An 18,949-nucleotide genomic window follows, 5' to 3' on the forward strand; every position below is an offset into this window, starting at 1 on the left:
AATATTAGTACAGTGGCTGTGCGGATTTCAAATAAATAAATAAATGAGGAAGCAATGATTAGCAATTCTCCTGATAGTTCTATCAATGTGTTTCATATTCATTTTCACTTCCAGGAGAATATTTCTGCAGAAACAGTGATTCTGAGAACTTTCCAAGCTTTTGGAGGGGCTAAAAGTGGTGTGAGGAGTTTTTTTTTTTTTTTTTTTGCAGCAACAGGAATTAAAAGTCCCCTTGCTTGGATTTACACAAAGCAGATCAAACAGTGATTCTTCTCCTCCAATATATTGTATTTACAGCAACAAAGTACACGATTCTTTTAGAGTCAGGAGTGAAGATAAACTGTGTACCTCTGGCTTCATGGTGGCAGGAGTCAGGTTTAAGAGGGCACAGAAATAGATGCATGCACACACAAGATGTGCAAGTTTCACTTCAGCTGATACAGGGCCAAGTTGGTTGCAGGCATAATTAAATCAAAGTTAAGCCTTGTTGCTCTTAGGCTGTGTGTGTGTGTGTGTGTGTGTCTGGCTGAGGTAGGGGGTCGGTTGTTAAGAGTTTAAAAGCGGAAGAGGAGTTGGTGTAGAACCAGTATTGATGTTGGGGAAGCCCACTGGCACTTTGTGTTCAAACATTCGAGAGGACCGACCTGCCCGAGCTGCAGCGCCCGGGTGGCAGGATTCCCGCTCTTCCTGTTTCTCCTGACTTTGAGGAATTTTACGGTGAACAAACTCCCAGTGCTCTCCTCGCACGGCCCACACCTCATCACAGATACCTGCCTCAGCAAAACTAGAGAGAGATGAACCGAGAGAGAGAACTTTCCAGGCATTTGAGGAGTTCCTATCTCTTGACACCCTATCTGTGTATCACACAACTATTTTTAATATCACAGATACACTCTCACTCTTGTTAGATATTCTTCTACTAAAAGCACCAGGTGATGGATACGAGTTAGTCCTGATACCTTGCTGAGTAACTCTTTCTCTCTGACCAAATAATATAAAGCAGATGTGCTATGTGATGGGAGTAGAGTAAAATAGCCTAATACAGGGAGAAAAACATTTCTTTGGATTTGATCCGAAAGGAAATATTGTCAGACTGCTGCCAATAATGAAGCAGACAGTCAGAGAGGCATCTTCTCTTTTCTGAGGTTGTTGGGACACACAGGGCCATGACTCATGACTCAAAAATGTGCACCTTCAACAATAAAAAAACCCAATACTGACTGGACTCACGGTGCGTTCACCTGCGACTGTTCAGATGTTTTGGTGATAACAGTTCAGACAGCCACAGAGGAGCATAAATCTACAAGTTCGCAGATGCTGAATCTCAGGCAGGTGAAACAGGAGGTTTATGACACGTTTAAAGAAAACAAAAGGCTGGTGGAAGGGTGTCTAGGGTAGAGTGATGGTGCGACACACTTCTAAAACAAGCCACCGTCCCCACGCTTCTCACAGTGCGCCTGTGGGCACATGTAGCATTAATTGCTGCCTCCACAGAGCCTGCAGACTGCACACACTATCTATTGCTCGCATCAAAGAAACCACACGCTGAACTTTATGAAATTTTTATTCAATGTGTTCACTTCTCTTCCCTTTTTCCTCTCTTTCTTCCTTTTCCTATTCCCCACCTTGGCCCCCCTCTCCCTTTTTAGCTCCGCCACCAAACAGACAAGAAAGACTTCTCCCTGCCATGTTTTTCGGCTCGACTTCCTTCCTGCCCAGAAGCGCTCGAGTATCTCGTTAGTTCTCTCACAGCTAACGTCTCTCCTCGATCTGCCAGGAGCAAAAACCTGGTCGGGGAAGGGAGGGGGGGGAATAGAATAAAAAAAAAAGAAAAGAAAGGGGGGACTACATCAAGAAGTTTGGTGGGTGAGATTCTCTATAGAGGTAGGTGAGAAACAGTAATATCATTTAGCTACAGTAATTACAGATACAAGAGGCACACAAAGGAAAGAATAGAGATGAGAGGGTTTCTCTCCCTGTGGACAATGTACACCGAAGGGCCTAAGTTTCATCATAAACTTAACACAGAGGCAATACAAAGCAAAAAACACAGTGCAAGATCATTGTTAGTGTGATATGGTGGGACTGCCCCGACATCTAATATATGAACAAAGGTTTGTAGAAAGGTTATTTAATGAATCCCACAATTACTTTCTTTCTTTTCCCCTCCCTGATTATGACAACTGAGCAAATCCTGAGTTTGGATTGATGCACCCTGCACATTTCCTTGCTTTTAACTGCACTCCCTCACACACACACACACACACACACACACACACATCGCTCACTATGGTCATCCATCAAAGCAGCGAGTGTTGTTTCTTCCCCCACACGTCTCATACACACAGGTATAAATCACTGCGCCTGATTTCTGGGGCCAGGGTTTAAATAATTAAAGAGCTTTAATTTATCAGGATTTAGCACCCACTAACAGCAGGGCTGACAAAAGAGAATGAGAGATATATTGAGAAAGAAAAAAAAAAAAGGTCATTATACATGAGATACATATACAAAATTATTACACATTTTATTGGAGAGAAAAGACGAACATCTAGGGCTAAGTGGCACCAAAGACTACGTGAAAAGGCATTAAGGTTCTGCTCTAGAGCTACTTGATCTGGGTGTATTAAGTTTTATTTACCTGTTGGTAGAAGACAAATGCAATGCAACTGTGTGCGAAGTCTTGCACTAATGTAATGTGTTTGATTTCTGACAATTACAAGTCCATGGAAAACAACACAGACGTAAAATAAGAGACACAATTCACATTTGAAGAATTAAAATAAAAACATCCAGTAAAAATCAAGCAAAGTCCAACTGAATTTTCTCAATACTCCACATGCTTTCAGTTATGGAAGCATACAAATAATAACTGTGTTGATATATATATTTTTTTTCAGAACTGTTGGCAGTGATGTTACCAAAAATATGAAAGCCAGCAAAACAAAGTGGATTTTTTTTTTTTCTTTTGTGATGAAGCATCCAAGACACCGGGCATGAAATATACACAGTACAGTACATTACATTGAAAATCTTAAGTCCTGTTCGTCATCAACCGTCTAAAAGCAAAGCTGTGGTTATTCTGTTAAAACTACAACAAATAACCCCAATAAAACCTTGGTTTCTTAAAGATCAGTGACATTTTTCTGTGCTGCATTTGAACAACGCATTGAGTAAAGCACATTTATAGAATGAAATCTGTGTTGAATTATGTCTTGCAACAGAGCCAGGAGGATGGTGAGGGCCGATCATGGATGGCCAGAGAACGGTGGAACTCTACTGCCCCCCCGTGGCCGTGAACATGCAAATAAATGCTCACCAAAATGAAAAAAGAAACAAAAAAAACACACACACTCAAAAAACCCACAGAACTGACCGATTTATGACACACTGATGGTCTCCTACTTGCATCTTTTGGTTCACTGGATGAACTATTAGCCCTATGAGTTTTGGAAGTCAGAAACAAGATCTACCAGCAGGCACAAAGACATAAGGGAGAAACATTACAATAAAGCAAACAGCCCTCTCTGGCTTTGTTCGACCCTCATATTATTTATTCGTTCCAGTAGATCTCTGAAAACAGAATGAACACACACGCTCTCTCACACAAACTTTTCCCAGAAACAGCATAAAAAAAGACAGAGCTTCCATCTGCTAATAAACTCAAACATAAAAACAAAAAAAATCTACCTCTCCTCTTTTGAGAGAGAACATGCAGAGTCACTCTTGAGTAGATTATTATATATTATTGTTCAGATTACTTGACGACATCACCGAGTGAAGTTTGTCGTCTGCTGGCAATAGTTAGCCACCTAGTGGTCGAACCCTCTTATAACATCAAGTATTGACAACAGGGGAATTTAATTACAACTTTGGAAGTTTTTGGCTATATGACACCATGTCATTAATGAACAAACTGCTTTAACAAACATAGTTTAATAGATAATCAACAAACTATCAAGTCTACAGACTCAACTGGGGGAAGATAGGAGATTATCACACCAGAAACACAGAATCACTCCTAAATCAGACGGTACAATATGATTTTTTTAACCATATTGCGTGATTTAATTTTCGGAATAATAAACCTATAGATTTATAGCAACAAGACCAATTCCCTGTTAAAGTGATTACCCTTAGTTATACAGTATCACCATGAATGTTGATACAGTGTGTTGTTCTGTCTTCTCAAGACTTCACATCACCATCTCCCCTGCACTGCATTCCTCTTCCTGGTGGATTGTACTTCACACTTCAGTTGTCCAAAAGAGAGCGCTGTAGAGCCTCCTGGATCATCGTGTGCTCATCTGTGGAGTAATCCTGCAAAAGACATGGGTGGAGACGGAACCAGTAAGTCAACTGATCGTTAACATTACAAATAAAAAACTCCAGATGGTGTCGAGGGCCTCAACTCACAACAAAGGTATCGTATGAGAAGGTGTGTCTGATCTTCAGGTGCTGGAAAAAGTCGGCACTCCTGTAGTTAGGGTCCCCCCAGGGCATTGAGGCACAGATGGGGCACACCTGCACATAAAAATAGTGAGATTAATAAAGGATCTATGAACAAATAAACCCTAGCTTAATCCAAACAATGTGTGGAACCTTATTTTTAAAGAGCAACTCTGGAGTCACAGTGTAGTGTGAGGATTTCCTACCACTTGGCGTGTGTCTCGAGCATGATGGGAAGTGCAATGTTCAACTAGGCCGTCCTGATCGAGGTTCTGGCAGTTGCAGTATGGGCAGGTGAAGGTGTAGCGATTTGGCACTGGACTGTGGGACAGAAACAATGATATGAATGAGTGTCACACCACTGATTCTGTATTTGCACATTTTGTTCAACAAAGAGGTTGTTTCCCAGCGATAAGAATCTTGCAATGTGGGTAGAAATGGAAACAGAGTTTTGTTTTGATATTAATATACAAAGTGACATTTATATCATAAAATGAGAAAAGACCTTCTTCATCTACACAGAAATTTTATTTAAGATAATAGTCAATTCTTTCTAGTTTTAAAAAGCTTCCTTACAGCACATAGATGCCATTTTCTCACTTAATTCAATTATTGATACTGGGTGAAATGAATTATAAAAAGGCCACTACCTGATTAGTCATCATTTCCACATTACAAGTGACTGTTTTTCAAACTTTTCTTGTTTGTTATCATCTAAAGAAAGAGCATGCAGTCATCCAAATAATGAAACATTGTCACAATATAAAAAGCAATTCTACTTCTCACATCTTGCATCTCAATGTTGTAGTTTTGAACAATTAAACTACAGGTAATTTGTTCAGCATCACTGTAAATGAAATTGTGTGCTATCTGTTGTAAACATTTCAGGTTATTTCATTGATGAGGTGAAAACAAAACAGCACGTATTTTGTTTACAAGGGGAAACGGGATTTGGTAAACCAACTGGAAAGTAAAACCTAGTGAGCAGCCATGCAGATGGTTTACACGGAGCATATAAAGTTGCTGTTAAAAGAACCGGATTAAGGTTTGTGTTTCCTGGGCCACATTGGACTAGATTGTAAAAGTATATCCAGCAGGGCATTCATGTCCACAATCTATACAGTGATGGTGGTGAAAAGAACATTATGCTGTCCCATACATATTATAAGTTAACTGTAACAGTAAACCTGTGTTGTTACATGCTAGGAATTCCCTTTCAGATATTCTGTCAAACTTGTTTTTGTAATCTCATCACTAAATCAAAAATGTAGAAGTGTGTAGAGGAGAACAGTGAAGTCCTGAGTTGTGACTAGAATGGGGACCGTGACTGCTTTTGCTAACCGATTCAATTCTGAATCACAAGGTCCCAATTCAACGCAATCTCAGATTTATTTAATTCCATTCATTATCCATCCAGTTAGGGATATTTCAGGAACAATTAAAATTGTGCTTTGATGTGAAATAGGTTCTTAAAAAAAGCTGTAGTCAAAGGATAAGAAAGTAATGACAGATGTAGGGCTCTTTGTTCAACAAAGGAAAATAAGAAAATGAAAATGAAACTGTTTCTGTCTGTCTCTGTTTTAAACATCCTTTGTGGAACTTGGATTTCAGAGTTTGTGAAGTGAACCTGAATGCAACATGAGGTCCTTGTCCCTGTGCCTTATGTGTGTGTGAAACTCTGACACAGACAGTCGAGGAAATAACTGTGTCCATGAATGACACTAAAACATGGTACAAAGTAATAGTATAGTTGTTGTTCTTTAATTACAGGACTGTTTTGATACAGTGTAGTGGATCGTGTTTCATTATTTACTTGCTAAATGGAAAATCTACCTACATATGGTGCTTGGCAAGTGTTACATCCAGGCCATGTTAAACGTATCAGGAAAAGGCGGATCATTCAAATGAAGATTGATTTGAATGGGAAATTCTATTTTTCAAACCCAGGCCTAGATGTGACAGACATCACTCCCTATTTCCTACCTAGTGCACTACACAGTATTTACTTTCTGTTCATTTCTTTATTTGTAGTTTTAAGTATAAAATGTATGCACTACACAAAGAGTACACAGTCAAGTGGCCTCAGAAATTCATCTCTGCTTTGTGTCCAAATATAAATAAATAAATCATTACATATATAAAAATATAACAAAACCCCAATGCTTCATCTTTGACAGATGTGAAGATGTGTTACTATTATTCAACACTGCATCTGTTAGTGAAGACACAGTCTCACTTTACTGCTCATTATGGTATAAACTATTGAAGGTTTATGACATTAATAACAGGGAATGATTGAATGAGGGAGTTCACCTGATGATGGTAGGTTGGCTCTGGGCAGTGGTCCTCACTCCCTCCTCAATGTACTCCTGGTATTTTGAACAAGCAGCTGTGTGGCTTCTCATCTGGGAAAGGCCAACCTGAACAGTGAGAAAATAAACATCTGTAACTATAGTGCACAAATACAATGATGTAGAGTATTTTTTCTCAAATGTTTGCATTTTAAAGTCTGCTACTGTCCGAATATTAAGACTGAAGATTAGACTCTGTATCAGTTTCAGTTTCTGTATACGTAGTTAATGTATCTTTAGCCCCAGGGGTTGTAGTGGCCAAACTAGTGACCCAAATCTAAATCAGAACAAACCAGCACAGGTCATTCAGACACCTGAAGTAAGCTTTTAAACTGTCATTAAACATACCTGAGCTCCACATCCCTTACAAGACGCCGCAGATGATTGGATAACAGCTTCGAGATCAGCAGCTTTAGTCCAGTGGCCCAGCCCGGCCCGACATACAGCACAAACAGGCTTCTGTGGACGCAAACACTCCTGCAAACAACTCTGGCAGAACCTGAAAAGTGACCGGCATAAAATGGGATGAGGAACAAGGAAATAAGCTGCAACCATTAGTTAATAAATGAGTCGATCAATAGTAAATTAAAAGGCCAATGTGTAGGATTTACTGGCATCTAACAGTGAGGTTTTAGATTTCCTCCAACTGATCACCCCTCTCCTGCGCTGGCGCTGAAGATGGGAAAGGCACTCTCTACAGCCTGGGTTTGGTTTATCCATTCTGGGCTACTCTGGAAACATGGCAGACTCTGTGGAAGAGGTCCACTCCCTCTCTAGATATAAAAGACTTGCAACAATTTCTAGTTTCACTGAATAATGAAAGCAAAATCATGAATGTTATATTCCATTTCTGCCAACAGACGCTCATAAATTTGCCCAAATCCGACACTCTGCACCTTAGATTGCCCACTATTTTGATAGTTGATTAATCGTTTTAGTCATTTTTTTTAAGGAAAAAAAGTCAAACATTTGCTGGGTTCAGCTTCTTAAATGTATGGACTTCCTGCTTTTCTTTGTCATGTATGGTAGTAAATAAACAGTGTTTGGGTTCTGGACTGTTTGTTCGACAAAAGCAATATTTGACACTGGGCTCTGAGAAACTGCGATGGCCACTTTACACAAGTTTTTAACTTTTTATAAACTAAAAGCTTAATTAATCGTGAGACCACTTTGCAGATTAATCGATGATGAAATCATTGTTAGCTGCAGCCATTAAATGAACAATGTAGGGGAACAAGCCTCTGAAAATGTGATCAGATTTTAAATTTAGCCTCTGGTGTTAAGAAGTGAAAGTATTACTACTATTTATAGACTGACATGAAAGCACAATATCAGAAAACAGATGCTGTCATTTTCCCTAAGATCCGTGTAAAGCTCCTGTACAGAGCTTCCTGTAAAGCCGATGGAAAGTCCCCACCTCAAGAGGGCGCAGGGACTTGTAGTCCTTTAACTAGCTTGACGAGTCCGAGCAATAGCCGTCTAAACTACAACTCCCAGGTGAGGCCTCCTCTTTGATGTAAACAAAACTGAAAGTGATTTAGCAAGCTGGCATCGCTTCTGCGAAATATTGAAGTGAATATATACAATTAAGAGGTCACAACGAATGCAGGCACACGCACGGTCGATGCCTCGCAGCTCTGGTGGTCCGACATGTTCAGAAACAAGCGTTCCCTTGTGTTATTTTTGCCTCCTGCTATTGAATCGCTGGTGGTAGACGTGGGTTGAGGGGAGGACGATCGACAAAACAGGCATAATACTCACGTATGGCCGCATTGTGTTGTTACGGGACTCTCGAAGATTTCGAGACAAACTGGACAGACGAATTCTGACACGTCGCCGCTGCCCTCGGAGAGGTTTTTCTTGTGCTGTGCTGCGCTAAATCCTCCGAGCATCGCCATTTCTTTTCTTCACTGAGTCGTCAGTCCCCCACCAACCGTTCCTGGAACGACGTCACCAGGTCTGTTTTTTATGCGCGAGGGCGGAGTTACGGCTCCAAGTACAACACACGAGAAGTTGTCAAGAGGTCAAACAAATGATTCAGGGCTGCAGCTGCTTATTATACATTTATTCGGTTTATATTTATCTATTTCACTCATTTTTATTTTAAGTTATCTGTAAAATATTATGTCTATAAAACGCCAAAAGGGAAAATGCCCAGGATACATTCCCTGAGCCCAGGGAAATATCTTCTGTCTGACAGTCCAAGCAAATATGTATGACAAATGACATAAACTTAATCCTATCTCAAAAAAATGGCTTTGACACTATTTGTATTAAAAACTTGTAAACATAATTTTAAAATCAAAGGGGTGGATGAGTGAAACATTTACTTATTACAAAAAAAAATCTAAAATCTAAATTAATTGGGGTTTTGTCCCTTTGCATATTAAACTATATTGGAAACATACTGTGCGCTTATTCTGAAAAATACTGTATATTACACTTCTCTAAATTAGTTAGGGATATCGGGATATGGGTGCATGTGCATGGATATGCGATAAAAGTCAAATGAAACGTGTTGCATTATTTTTGCTGACCATTGAAATGTTCACAAAACACGAAATGAAAATTCAGACACGTCACAGAATAAACAATAGAGTGAAACACTAAACTATCCTAATACCCTTTACTACTTTTGAGTAGTGTATATTAAACTATATTGTTTAATTGAAGCTTTGACAAATTATTTTCTGTGGACTTAGTTTTCTAAAAATAAACCTGTATATTAACGCAACTCACTGTGAACGGTAGTGATGTAGTCGGTGGGCTCTGCATCCCCTCCTGCTCCGGCTCCTTCTTTCCACGTGGGCTCCTGATGCTGATGAACTGTCAGAAGCGAGCGCATGCGCGTTGTGATTATGGGAATTTCCAACAGCTGAGGAGGCGTAGCTAGCCACGGCTAGCACTTGTTTAAAGGTAAGGTGTGCGGGTGGTGGTGTTTCTGGTTAGAAAACGGTGTGGTCTTTTAGCTGAAGCTGAATTAGACTTGGTCGCAGAAGATACGTGCTACAATGACTCTATACGTGTAGATAGTTGACTGTAAAATCGCCAGTGATTCCTATCTAGCGATGGACCGCCCTGCTAGCTACAGCAATTGTTAGCTAGCCAGCTGCGCTGAAATGGGCGTTCACTGCTTAGCTTGTACTGAGTCGAGGGGCCATGCCAGTGACAGCATCGGGTTTTGTCGGCTTCGAGATTCATAAAAAAATAGCGTAGCCTACAAGCCGTATTTAGAGCGTCCCTCATTATCAACATTGGTCGTGACGGACTGCCTCTGTTGCAGCTGATGCGCAATAGTAAGGCATGGTGATGTTGTTAGCTAAGGCATGTTTCTTGCTAGCTCGCTAAACGGATGCTCGCTAAGGTTGATATGTGAGGTAACTGGAATAGCTGGCCATACTCGCCTGTGAACGAGGAGCAGAAACCCTCATAAAGCCTCATATGAGATTTAGCCTCACACGTATTCATAACCATATCCGTATGTTTAATATTGCCTTCTTAATTTTAGCTATCTTAAGCTAAGTGCAGGCTAACATGGTTCACACGTATGTAGTATCGCCAGATCACATTTTAATTGGCGTAAACACTCCGCTAGACAAAAGGAGAAATGTCCGTCAATAGTGAGTTCTGATCCTGAATATGTACGATGTCATTCCCCCGAGCCTTCTCTTGGTTGGGTGTATCATGCAAATAATCTAATCAGTCCAACCCATTGGCTCTGAGACTGATATAAAATAGCCCACACGATGGATCCACACATCATCCCACTCATGTTTCTCAAATAGTGATGCCTGTACACCATCTCTCATAACTGAGCCATAGGAATTATGTTAAGAAATGCTTATAATGATGATTCTTACAATGCCTTTTCTTTTGGATTGTATTAACGCTGACTGAGTCAATTGAAATAAATGTAATCCAAGATTCCCTCTTTATTTGTGTGTGCCATAATGAGACATTTCATTTTTTTATAAAGCTATCTGGTGTCATTACAGCTTGGAGACAACTCGGAAGAACCGCACGATCAAGAATGCGTCTTCAAGACGAGTGACCTTGAACTCCGCACACATTGAAAAGGAATGGAGTAGATACAACCCAGCGTTAACAGAGCGTGAAGAAAAAGGCTCCTTCTGACCTCATCTTGCACGACATAGGCCCGTTTGTCTGGAAACAAGTCAGGCTTTGAGCCAATACCAGAAATGCCTGTAAGAAGGCATCCCTACAGGCTGCAGCCTAGCTACGCCAATTGAAAGCACCAGACAACTGCGTCTCTTGTTTAAGGGATGTGCTGCTGATTGGACACAAAGTCTCATCCCTCTGCCACCTCTCCAAAACGTTATTAACGTTGAGTGTGTGCCAGTGTGTACAGTGAATTATGGTGACCAAAAATGGTGCTTGAATGTGGCATGTTGGTGCAGGGTATGCTAAAAGGGGTGAGGCTCTCTCAGAAAAGTATAACAGCCGACTGATAGTCCGCTGCCGATAATGGATGCCAAGTTAAAAGAGGACCTGTTTCGGAGGTACGTGACGGCACTGGAGAGGCGACTGGAGGAGGAATACGCATGGATTGGAACTGCACCAGAGGGGGACAAAGGGAGACACAAGGACAGCGAGGCCCTGCTCTCCACAGCCACAGCTCTGCTCGGGGCCTACCAGCCAGATCCGGGACAGCGATTCCGGATGGTGCGTTTTTATGAAGTGGTGGAGAATTCTCTCCGCTGCCAGAGAGGGGGGAACATCAAGAGCCTGGAGAGAGCCTTCCACACACTGGAAACCATCTGCACCAACCTCTTGCTTTTCCCCTGGAAGAAGGAGTTCAGATGTATAAAGGTGAATTGAGTTTACTCTAAGGGTTGTCACATTATCATACTTGAGACTGCCATAAACCAAATATTTAGTTATTAAAATGTTGATAAAACAGCCATGTATTCACCGTATAAGTTTCTCAATCTCTCTATGGACACTTTCAAAATGACAAGATACTGTGACATGCAAAGGACATTTTGTTCATTTAATTTAATTTGTAGAAAGCTGTTGTGCAACTTTTTGATCTGAAAGAAGAACATGACATGCACAGACAAAAAGATCTAGGTTATCTTAATTCTCCCTTCAAAGGTCCTCCAGCTGTTTTCCATGCTAGTTTTTTGAGGTACTATACCATAAATATCTTTTACAACCTCTAGGTGGAAGCAAGAGCTTTTTGCACATCTTCACTAAGTGCCTCTATTGTAGTAGCTGTGCACTGGTCACAAAGACTGTGATGATCTCTGAGGACTGACATGTACAGAAGGAATACAGAATCTTTACAGATTCATGGTGTAGGCTGCGAGTAACCTTTTCTGTTTTTAATATAATGTCAGCTCTTTGTGTCCATATTTGATGAGGTCTAATATCTAATCTATCTAATAACACCACGAGGAACACCGTAACATCAGCAATTGACTCATAACCCATACCATGTACATCTTACAATATCAGTTTAATATATACAAATAGTCCTTATAAGTAGTGTCTTATTTAGTTTATAGTTTGTTGTCTAATCATAACACCACACAACGTAAAAATATATAAGCAAATGAGTTGTCCAACCACTATAAACCTGCAATCCCTCCTAAGTTGCTTGTCCTTGTTTTTTTAATTCTTTAGACAACATCTGTATGTGATGTAATATTTTCTAACACTGCTGCAAGTTTTACATTTTGTAATTTGTAATGTTGTTAAACACAGTTGAAAAACAAACCTATACTTTAAATATATGATACTAAATAAATAGCATTCAATTAGATCTTTAGGCCGTTCTCTCATGTCAAACTCTTTTAAATGACTGACACTAATGCTGATTAACCCATTTCTCTTCTAGACCTTCACCGGCCCATACGTGTACCATCTGCAGTCTGCCATTTCTGATGCTGAACTCCGGGCTCTGATGCGCACCATCGGCTATGCCTGTGACCATGACTCGCAGTTCCACTTGCAGGAGCACCCAGGAGGCGTAAATCATCTCCGCCAGTTGGCGTTCGAGCTCTTCCTGGCCCAGGCGGAGTGTCGTCTTCTGGGAGAGGTAGTGGCTCTGGCCCGTGGTTCAGCCTCAGAGCTGGAGGCCCTGGAACTCCGCAGAGGTTGCAGAGATGATGCAGCTGGCTGTGCCGAGGCACTCCGCAGACGCGACAGCCTTGGGGCAGACATGGCTCGGCTGTCTGTGCGGCCGCTGGATATAGAGAGGCCTCATGCCCACCACCTGAGGCGAGGTAGCCGGCCGTCTAAGTCTGTGGATGTTACAGATGGGGCCGGGCACTGGCACCCAGCAGTTAGCAAGCCTGTCTTGAAGGCCTCATTGAGTCTGAGGAAGGAGCCTCTGTTTGTGGATGCTGAGGAGGATATGAAGGATGAGATAATCAGGCCCAGCACCTCAGCATCTCTCTTCTCTGTGGCAGCTCCACCTTCCTATAGTCCTATTGCGGATTTCTTCCCAATTCAGTCACCTCCCCCAGCTGATGCTTACACATCCTACCACCTGTCCTCTTTGGATGAGATTGACTTGTACACGGAGAGGGGTGGTGCTGGGACGGGAGGAAGGCAGACCCCATCTCGACCTCCATCCAGAGAGCCTCGGGATGCGAGGGATGGGTGGCTGCTCAAAGGTCATGGTAGTGTGAAGTGTCAGGGGTGTGGGCTGGGCTGCTCCTCAATGGCCTCCTGCCAGAGGTGTGACATGATCCTCTGTTCTGCCTGTCATGATGTGGACCCCTCCCCTTGCTGTGGCCTCCAGGACTACCACCCCAAATCCCCACGACCCCTCGATGGATACATACCTGTGAAGGAAAAGCTCTCTGTCTACTCTAACACTCACTCCCACTCCCATCTCCATCCGCACCCCCTCACACTGACCCATTCACACTCTCACCCCCACCCTCACCCCCAGATGGTGGAGAAACCCCTCATGTCCACTAAGCTGTTTCCAAGCAAGTCTGTTGCCTTGACAACGCCAAAGGGGGGCAGCAGCGAGCGATTAAGCCTGGGGGGATCGCGATGTGGGTTTTGCAACAAGCCAGGTGCATCACACACCTGTGTGAACTGCTCTAAGGTGTCATGTGACTCGTGCATGGGCTTGTATGCAAAGGATATATGCACGCGAAAGAATCCCCAGCACAGCTTCGTGCCCAACCATCAGCTCAACTTCAAATCTGGCACCATATCTCACCTGGTGTACCGATGAATCAGGCAGACAGAATATTTGTTTCTCCCTTCTAGTCCCCTCCCTCGACCCGCCGCGTAGTCTTGCACTATTGCTTTAGCTCTGTTCCCGTTTTAAACAACACATTCACTATCGTCCCCTTTATCTGATGGTCTTTGCGCTCTCTCTAACCCGCTCTTGAACTTTGTACATTTTCCCTTGCTGTCAGTAGGGCCCTGGAATGCACATGCCACAGAGAGCCATATCGTCTGCCCATCTCTCTGCCTTGTACAAGTTCAGGCCTTTTATCTATTTCTTGTTACTTTTACCTTGCTACCTGCTCTTGAGTAGTCATGTGATGTTGTAGCGCTTCCCAAATTCCTCAAATTTTGTCCTCCTCAAAAGGGAAAAACTGGAGAGAAAAGAGTTTAATTCCTTCTCATTTTGAATGAATTCCGTCCAAATGAACATTACTACTAGTACTTTGCCTAACTTCTCAGCTAAAAATTCCTCTAATATATAAATATATATATACAGTATATATGTATGTGTGAGTGTGTGCGTGTGAGAGAGAGAGTGTGCGTGTGTGTGTGTGTAGAAAAGACCTCTGAGCTTGCATTGTGACAAAGGAGAACTTTTTAAACTTGAAAAATAGTAGGGAAAACATACACTGGAAGTCAATAAGTCAATAGTATATATTTTTAATCCTATTCTCTAGAACAATGTGAGACTGTTAACTGGGCATGAGGTCTGTCATTGGGATTTTTGGGGTATAAAGTTATGTCTGTGGGCGGGGGGGTGGGAGATATCTCAAAGGGAAATATTGAGACAATGGTCAGATGCCATATATTCTATTTAAAAGATTATGCCTTGTAAATTAACCCTCAAATGTTTCTGGTTATATGATTGAGGTTTAAATGCTGCTGTTGACTTGAGACTTTGAAGATGTGTGGCGTTGACTTCTTTCTGGTAAATAGCCTGTTGAGTTGTGTCAGTTCCAAGTCCCCCCCATCCCCTTCCATTACACTCCTTAAGCCACCACGATCCATGATGTTGTAGAGCACCCCCTTACCAGATCAGTGGTTCCCTGTCAGTCTCAGGTGGAGTCACAGGAAGTCTCACGCTGGTCCACGGATCATATGATTATGGTTCTTCGACAGTGTGTGAGCCTATTGATTGGTTTTAGACAGTTTGAGAGTGTATACTCTGACACGGTTTCTGTCTACCTCAAATGGCTTCAGCTTATACACCCAGTTTGACATTGTGGTTTCAAACTAGCCCTTAAGACCTGAGGAATTCTTTATTAGTCACATTATTATTCTCTAATTTGACACTCGTGTTTTCGCCGAACAGAAAACATCTCCTCTTACAGTCAGCTGATTTAGTCAGGTTTAAATGTTGGCAGAGGTTATTTATTTCTTGACATAATCACGGGCGCAAGATTTTCTGTCTGTTTATACTTTCTGTGGGTGGACACAAAAACACTAACACTACATTTTATTGAAACAGCCCTGTGACGCATACTACCTTTGTGAAGCTTAAACTGTTAAATCTGGTTGAAGCTGTCAGAAAAGTGCTGATTTAGTTTTATGGTCATTTTTTTAGCCTGTGTTTTGTGTTGGTGACTGGATCGTATTGTACTGCAAATTGTCTGTTTTTCATCTCGCTGACAAAAGACAGACTCCCACTTGTAAAAGGTTTCTGTTCAGTACAAGATCGCCACAGACAATCAGCTCAAAAATGACCATTGAGTTGGATCGATGCATCTTTGAGTTATTACATTTAATGTTTTACAACCCTGATTTCAAAACATTGGGACGCTGTGTAAATGGTAAATAGAAACAGAATGTTTACTGACAACGGTTTTACAAAGTGTTCCCAAGCGCATGTAGTAAAATCCTTTTTACAATCATGTTTCACAAAGTGGTGAACCTTGCCCCGTCCTTGCTTGTGAACAACTGAGCCGTTCTTTCACCCGTTACCAATTAACCTGTTTACCGGCGGTATTCCAAACAGGTGTTGATGAACATTCCCCCACAACTTTCCCACTTTTTTGTTGCTCCTGTCCCAACTTGTTCGAAACATTTTGCTGGCATCAAATGCAGATTAAGCATATATTTACAAAGATCAAGGAAGTTGATAAGGTAAAACTTTAAATTTATAGTCTTTGTACTGTTTTTGATTGAATGTTAAAAGGATTGGCTCATTGTCACATTTTGTTTTATGTAAGTTTTACACAGCATCCCAACTTATTTTGGAATCTGGGTCATAGCTTGACAAAGGTAGTGTTTATCATATGTCTGTTGCACTTACTATTACTACTATTACAGTGATTCATGCTGTTGTGTCCATCCCCCCGTACAGCCAAACCAATTGCCTGAATAAATGTTGGCAAAGTACGTTTCTGCAAAACAGAGTTAAAACTTTACACGTCTTTACGTTGCAACTTTACCTTTCTTGTGACAACGCTTTGCTTATGTTCTAGCTAGGTTTAGGCACAAAAAACAGTTTTGGTCACCACAATGTCCCCTCAACTTCCTGACATGAAGGTCAGGTAATAAACACGAACTGCTAACGTGATGACAGATTTTGTAGAAAAAAGGCACGTAGCCTATGACACAGACAAATCTGAACGTATCTTTGGTTTGCAGAAACGTTAACTGGCAACATTTTATTCTGGCAGCCGGGCTGGTACAGCACAGTGAAGCCAGTGTGCGGCCATTTAAGTCTGCTTGTTTGATTTGATTCTGCTGGCACTCTCTTAGCTCATTGGCTAATCTTCCAAGAGAGATGACTTTCCCAGTTTTTTGTTGTGATGACTCACTCTGTTATTTTGCATATTTGGAGACCCTGAAAGTCCTCTCTAAGGCCCTTGATGTGCGGTTATTTGGTGCATTAGATAAGCCGGAGTGTCCTCAAGCAAGCCACTACCAATTCGGCTTTGAAATATCATTAAACTCATTTAGTGGTAGACTTCAAAGGGCCGGGGCCGGGGCCGGGGCCGTCATGTGTAAATAAACTCTGCTAACGTTTACACTGAGTATTGTAGATTTTGAGTGTACTTCTAGTGATTAGGCTTTGAGTCATGCAAGAGAATAATAGTCACTCAGGGCTAATTTTAAATCACATTTCATAAAAACAGTCTGGTTTATGCCGACAGACCGTTTAGGCTGCCTTAGCCTTTTTGTTCTGTCAGGAATAACCTCTAAATGCCTTAAGCTCATTCAGCTGTCTTATCGTGGGGTATTTTAAGTTTGAAGTATCCAGTGACATTTACATTGTTTTGTGTTTTACCAGCCTGTAGGTTAAACATCAACATGTTTTTTTCCGGGCCACATGAACTAAATGCATAGCTTGTTCCATGACAGCTAAGGAAAGAATTCAGAGTAATTAAAAAACACACAAGTATGGATTAACCTCCTCAACCATACATACCAACAGAATTATGCAGAAAGCCCACTCCAGTATATACTATGTGCTTACAGGGGTGATGTCTGTAAAAATAACCATGTTTTGCCTGGAATTCAAATTCATATATATTTTGTTTTACTTGCAGATATTACCTAAACACACACGTTTGGTGTGAGTGATGTCTGATCTCACACTTCTGTTCATTCCCTCCCTTTAAAACTGTGTTTTGTGTGTGTGTGTCTTTTTCATGTGAACAGCATAAAGAAGGGATCGTCTGATACCGTTTGGATGTAGCTTAAAGGTTCTTTGAGGGATCAACACAAGCTAACTTGGGTATCACAGAAGTCTTGAGTGACCTTAGGGGAGGTGTGCAATTGTTTTGTTTCCATTGAATGAAGCCTTTCTGAATAGTTTGAATATTTATCGCAGATTTATTTCAGTTGCTCATCACAGATCATACATACCAGCAACAAAGACGACTTTCTGAAGTATTGAGCCATGTTCAAAAAGAGTGATCATATTGCCAAATGAAGAACAAATATATTATTGGAGAAGAAAACAAAATCCTGTTGCTTGCCCGGATGTACAGTTAATGTAACATAAATCTGTGGATTTGCTAAAAGTTTAGCCTCGTGTCTGTAGATGTTGGCCTTTTTAAGAAGCCTGGAAAGAGAATCATCAGAGGTCATCTCAGAATCCTACTCGCACACCATGGGATGTGGATTTGACTGGGATCAGTGCACTGATCATTCGTGTAGGTCACTACAAAGGGCTAAACAGTCTTCAGGGCTGCTGTTTTAATCTTTTAGTGAACAGATGACTTCATTGTCATCGGTAAATCTCTGATGTGGAGCTTATTTAACATTCATCAGTGGATATGAGTTACTGATGTTGGGAGAAACAAAAGAGCTATTTTTATTTTGTGTCATGGAATACATTGAGCCATTTGAACACGATTGGTTTAACCCACACCAGACACACTCAAAAAGTCATTGTGGAAGTCAATACTCCCTTTACCTCTCTGTGTGGTTATCTTACTGATGTGAACAGTGGTGGTGTAGTTAGGCAGCCCTTTTCCCATTCCCTATTACCCTCTAACCCTTTGTTGGCATGCTCTGTACAAGGCCCAAACCCCATACCTCTTCTCCCTCAATCCCACATGTGCCCTCACCCACTGTCCCCCTCCCCTCCCCCCTTCCACCTTGGCACTGAGGATCATTGCACAATGTTTATGTGAAGGGGTATGGACCTTGCGATCAATATATGGGCATACATGGGGGTGGAAAGGGAAAATAGCCAAAATTGTTAATCGGTGAAAATATATATATATATTGAAACTTAAATGAGATTTTATAAAATAATTTAAAGAATAAAATTCTGAAAAAAAGTGTTTTCTGCCTTGATTTTTTTGGGTGATTGAACCACTATGGATATGTATTTTTATTTATTTATTTATTTTATACAGTGATGGGCATTATCCAAAAACCTACTGTCCTTTTTGAATGCAACTTATCATAAGCCCGTTTCCTCTATCTTCCAGGTTGCCAGTTTGATATATTCTTTC

General features: G+C 41.3%; 2 protein-coding genes across 4 annotated transcripts; one reads left to right on the forward strand and one right to left on the reverse strand.

Annotated features, from left to right (window-relative positions):
- Positions 1 to 2,378: 2,378 nt before the first annotated feature.
- rnf114 (ring finger protein 114) lies at positions 2,379 to 8,746 on the reverse strand. Its single transcript, XM_084367103.1, has 6 exons — positions 8,562 to 8,746; positions 7,149 to 7,299; positions 6,763 to 6,869; positions 4,656 to 4,770; positions 4,417 to 4,524; positions 2,379 to 4,320 (listed from the first exon to the last, which is right to left on the reverse strand). Exons 1-6 carry the CDS (start codon positions 8,696 to 8,698, stop codon positions 4,255 to 4,257), a joined length of 684 nt encoding a protein of 227 aa, XP_084223229.1. The 5' UTR covers positions 8,699 to 8,746; the 3' UTR covers positions 2,379 to 4,254.
- On the forward strand, positions 8,734 to 14,017 carry spata2 (spermatogenesis associated 2). Of its 3 annotated transcripts, none has more exons than XM_084367102.1 (3): positions 8,734 to 8,757; positions 10,796 to 11,630; positions 12,661 to 14,017. In XM_084367102.1, the coding sequence occupies exons 2-3, from the start codon at positions 11,286 to 11,288 to the stop codon at positions 14,014 to 14,016; spliced, it is 1,701 nt and encodes a 566-aa protein (XP_084223228.1). In that variant the 5' UTR covers positions 8,734 to 8,757; positions 10,796 to 11,285; the 3' UTR covers position 14,017. The 3 variants fall into 3 exon arrangements, with proteins under 3 accessions (XP_084223228.1, XP_084223226.1, XP_084223227.1); XM_084367100.1 differs by lacking the exon at positions 8,734 to 8,757 and adding an exon at positions 9,574 to 9,716; XM_084367101.1 differs by lacking the exon at positions 8,734 to 8,757 and adding an exon at positions 9,732 to 10,177.
- The last annotated feature ends 4,932 nt before the right edge of the window (positions 14,018 to 18,949 follow it).

Source organism: Pagrus pagrus (genome assembly GCF_965226575.1).
Source record: "Pagrus pagrus genome assembly, chromosome: 11".
In the NCBI taxonomy this organism is placed as follows: Eukaryota; Metazoa; Chordata; class Actinopteri; order Spariformes; family Sparidae; genus Pagrus; species Pagrus pagrus.

Bases quoted from the DNA above. Each gene is read 5' to 3' on its own strand.
- rnf114 (XM_084367103.1), bottom strand. From the start codon at position 8,698: ATGGCGATGCTCGGAGGATTTAGCGCAGCACAGCACAAGAAAAACCTC. The intron at 6,870-7,148 runs GTATGTTTAATG...CTCACTGTTCAG, and splicing joins GTAAGGGATGTGGAGCTCAG to GTTGGCCTTTCCCAGATGAG. The intron at 4,771-6,762 runs GTGAACTCCCTC...TCTGTCCCACAG, and splicing joins AGCCAACCTACCATCATCAG to TCCAGTGCCAAATCGCTACA.
- spata2 (XM_084367102.1), top strand. From the start codon at position 11,286: ATGGATGCCAAGTTAAAAGAGGACCTGTTTCGGAGGTACGTGACGGCA. The intron at 11,631-12,660 runs GTGAATTGAGTT...TTTCTCTTCTAG, and splicing joins AGGAGTTCAGATGTATAAAG to ACCTTCACCGGCCCATACGT.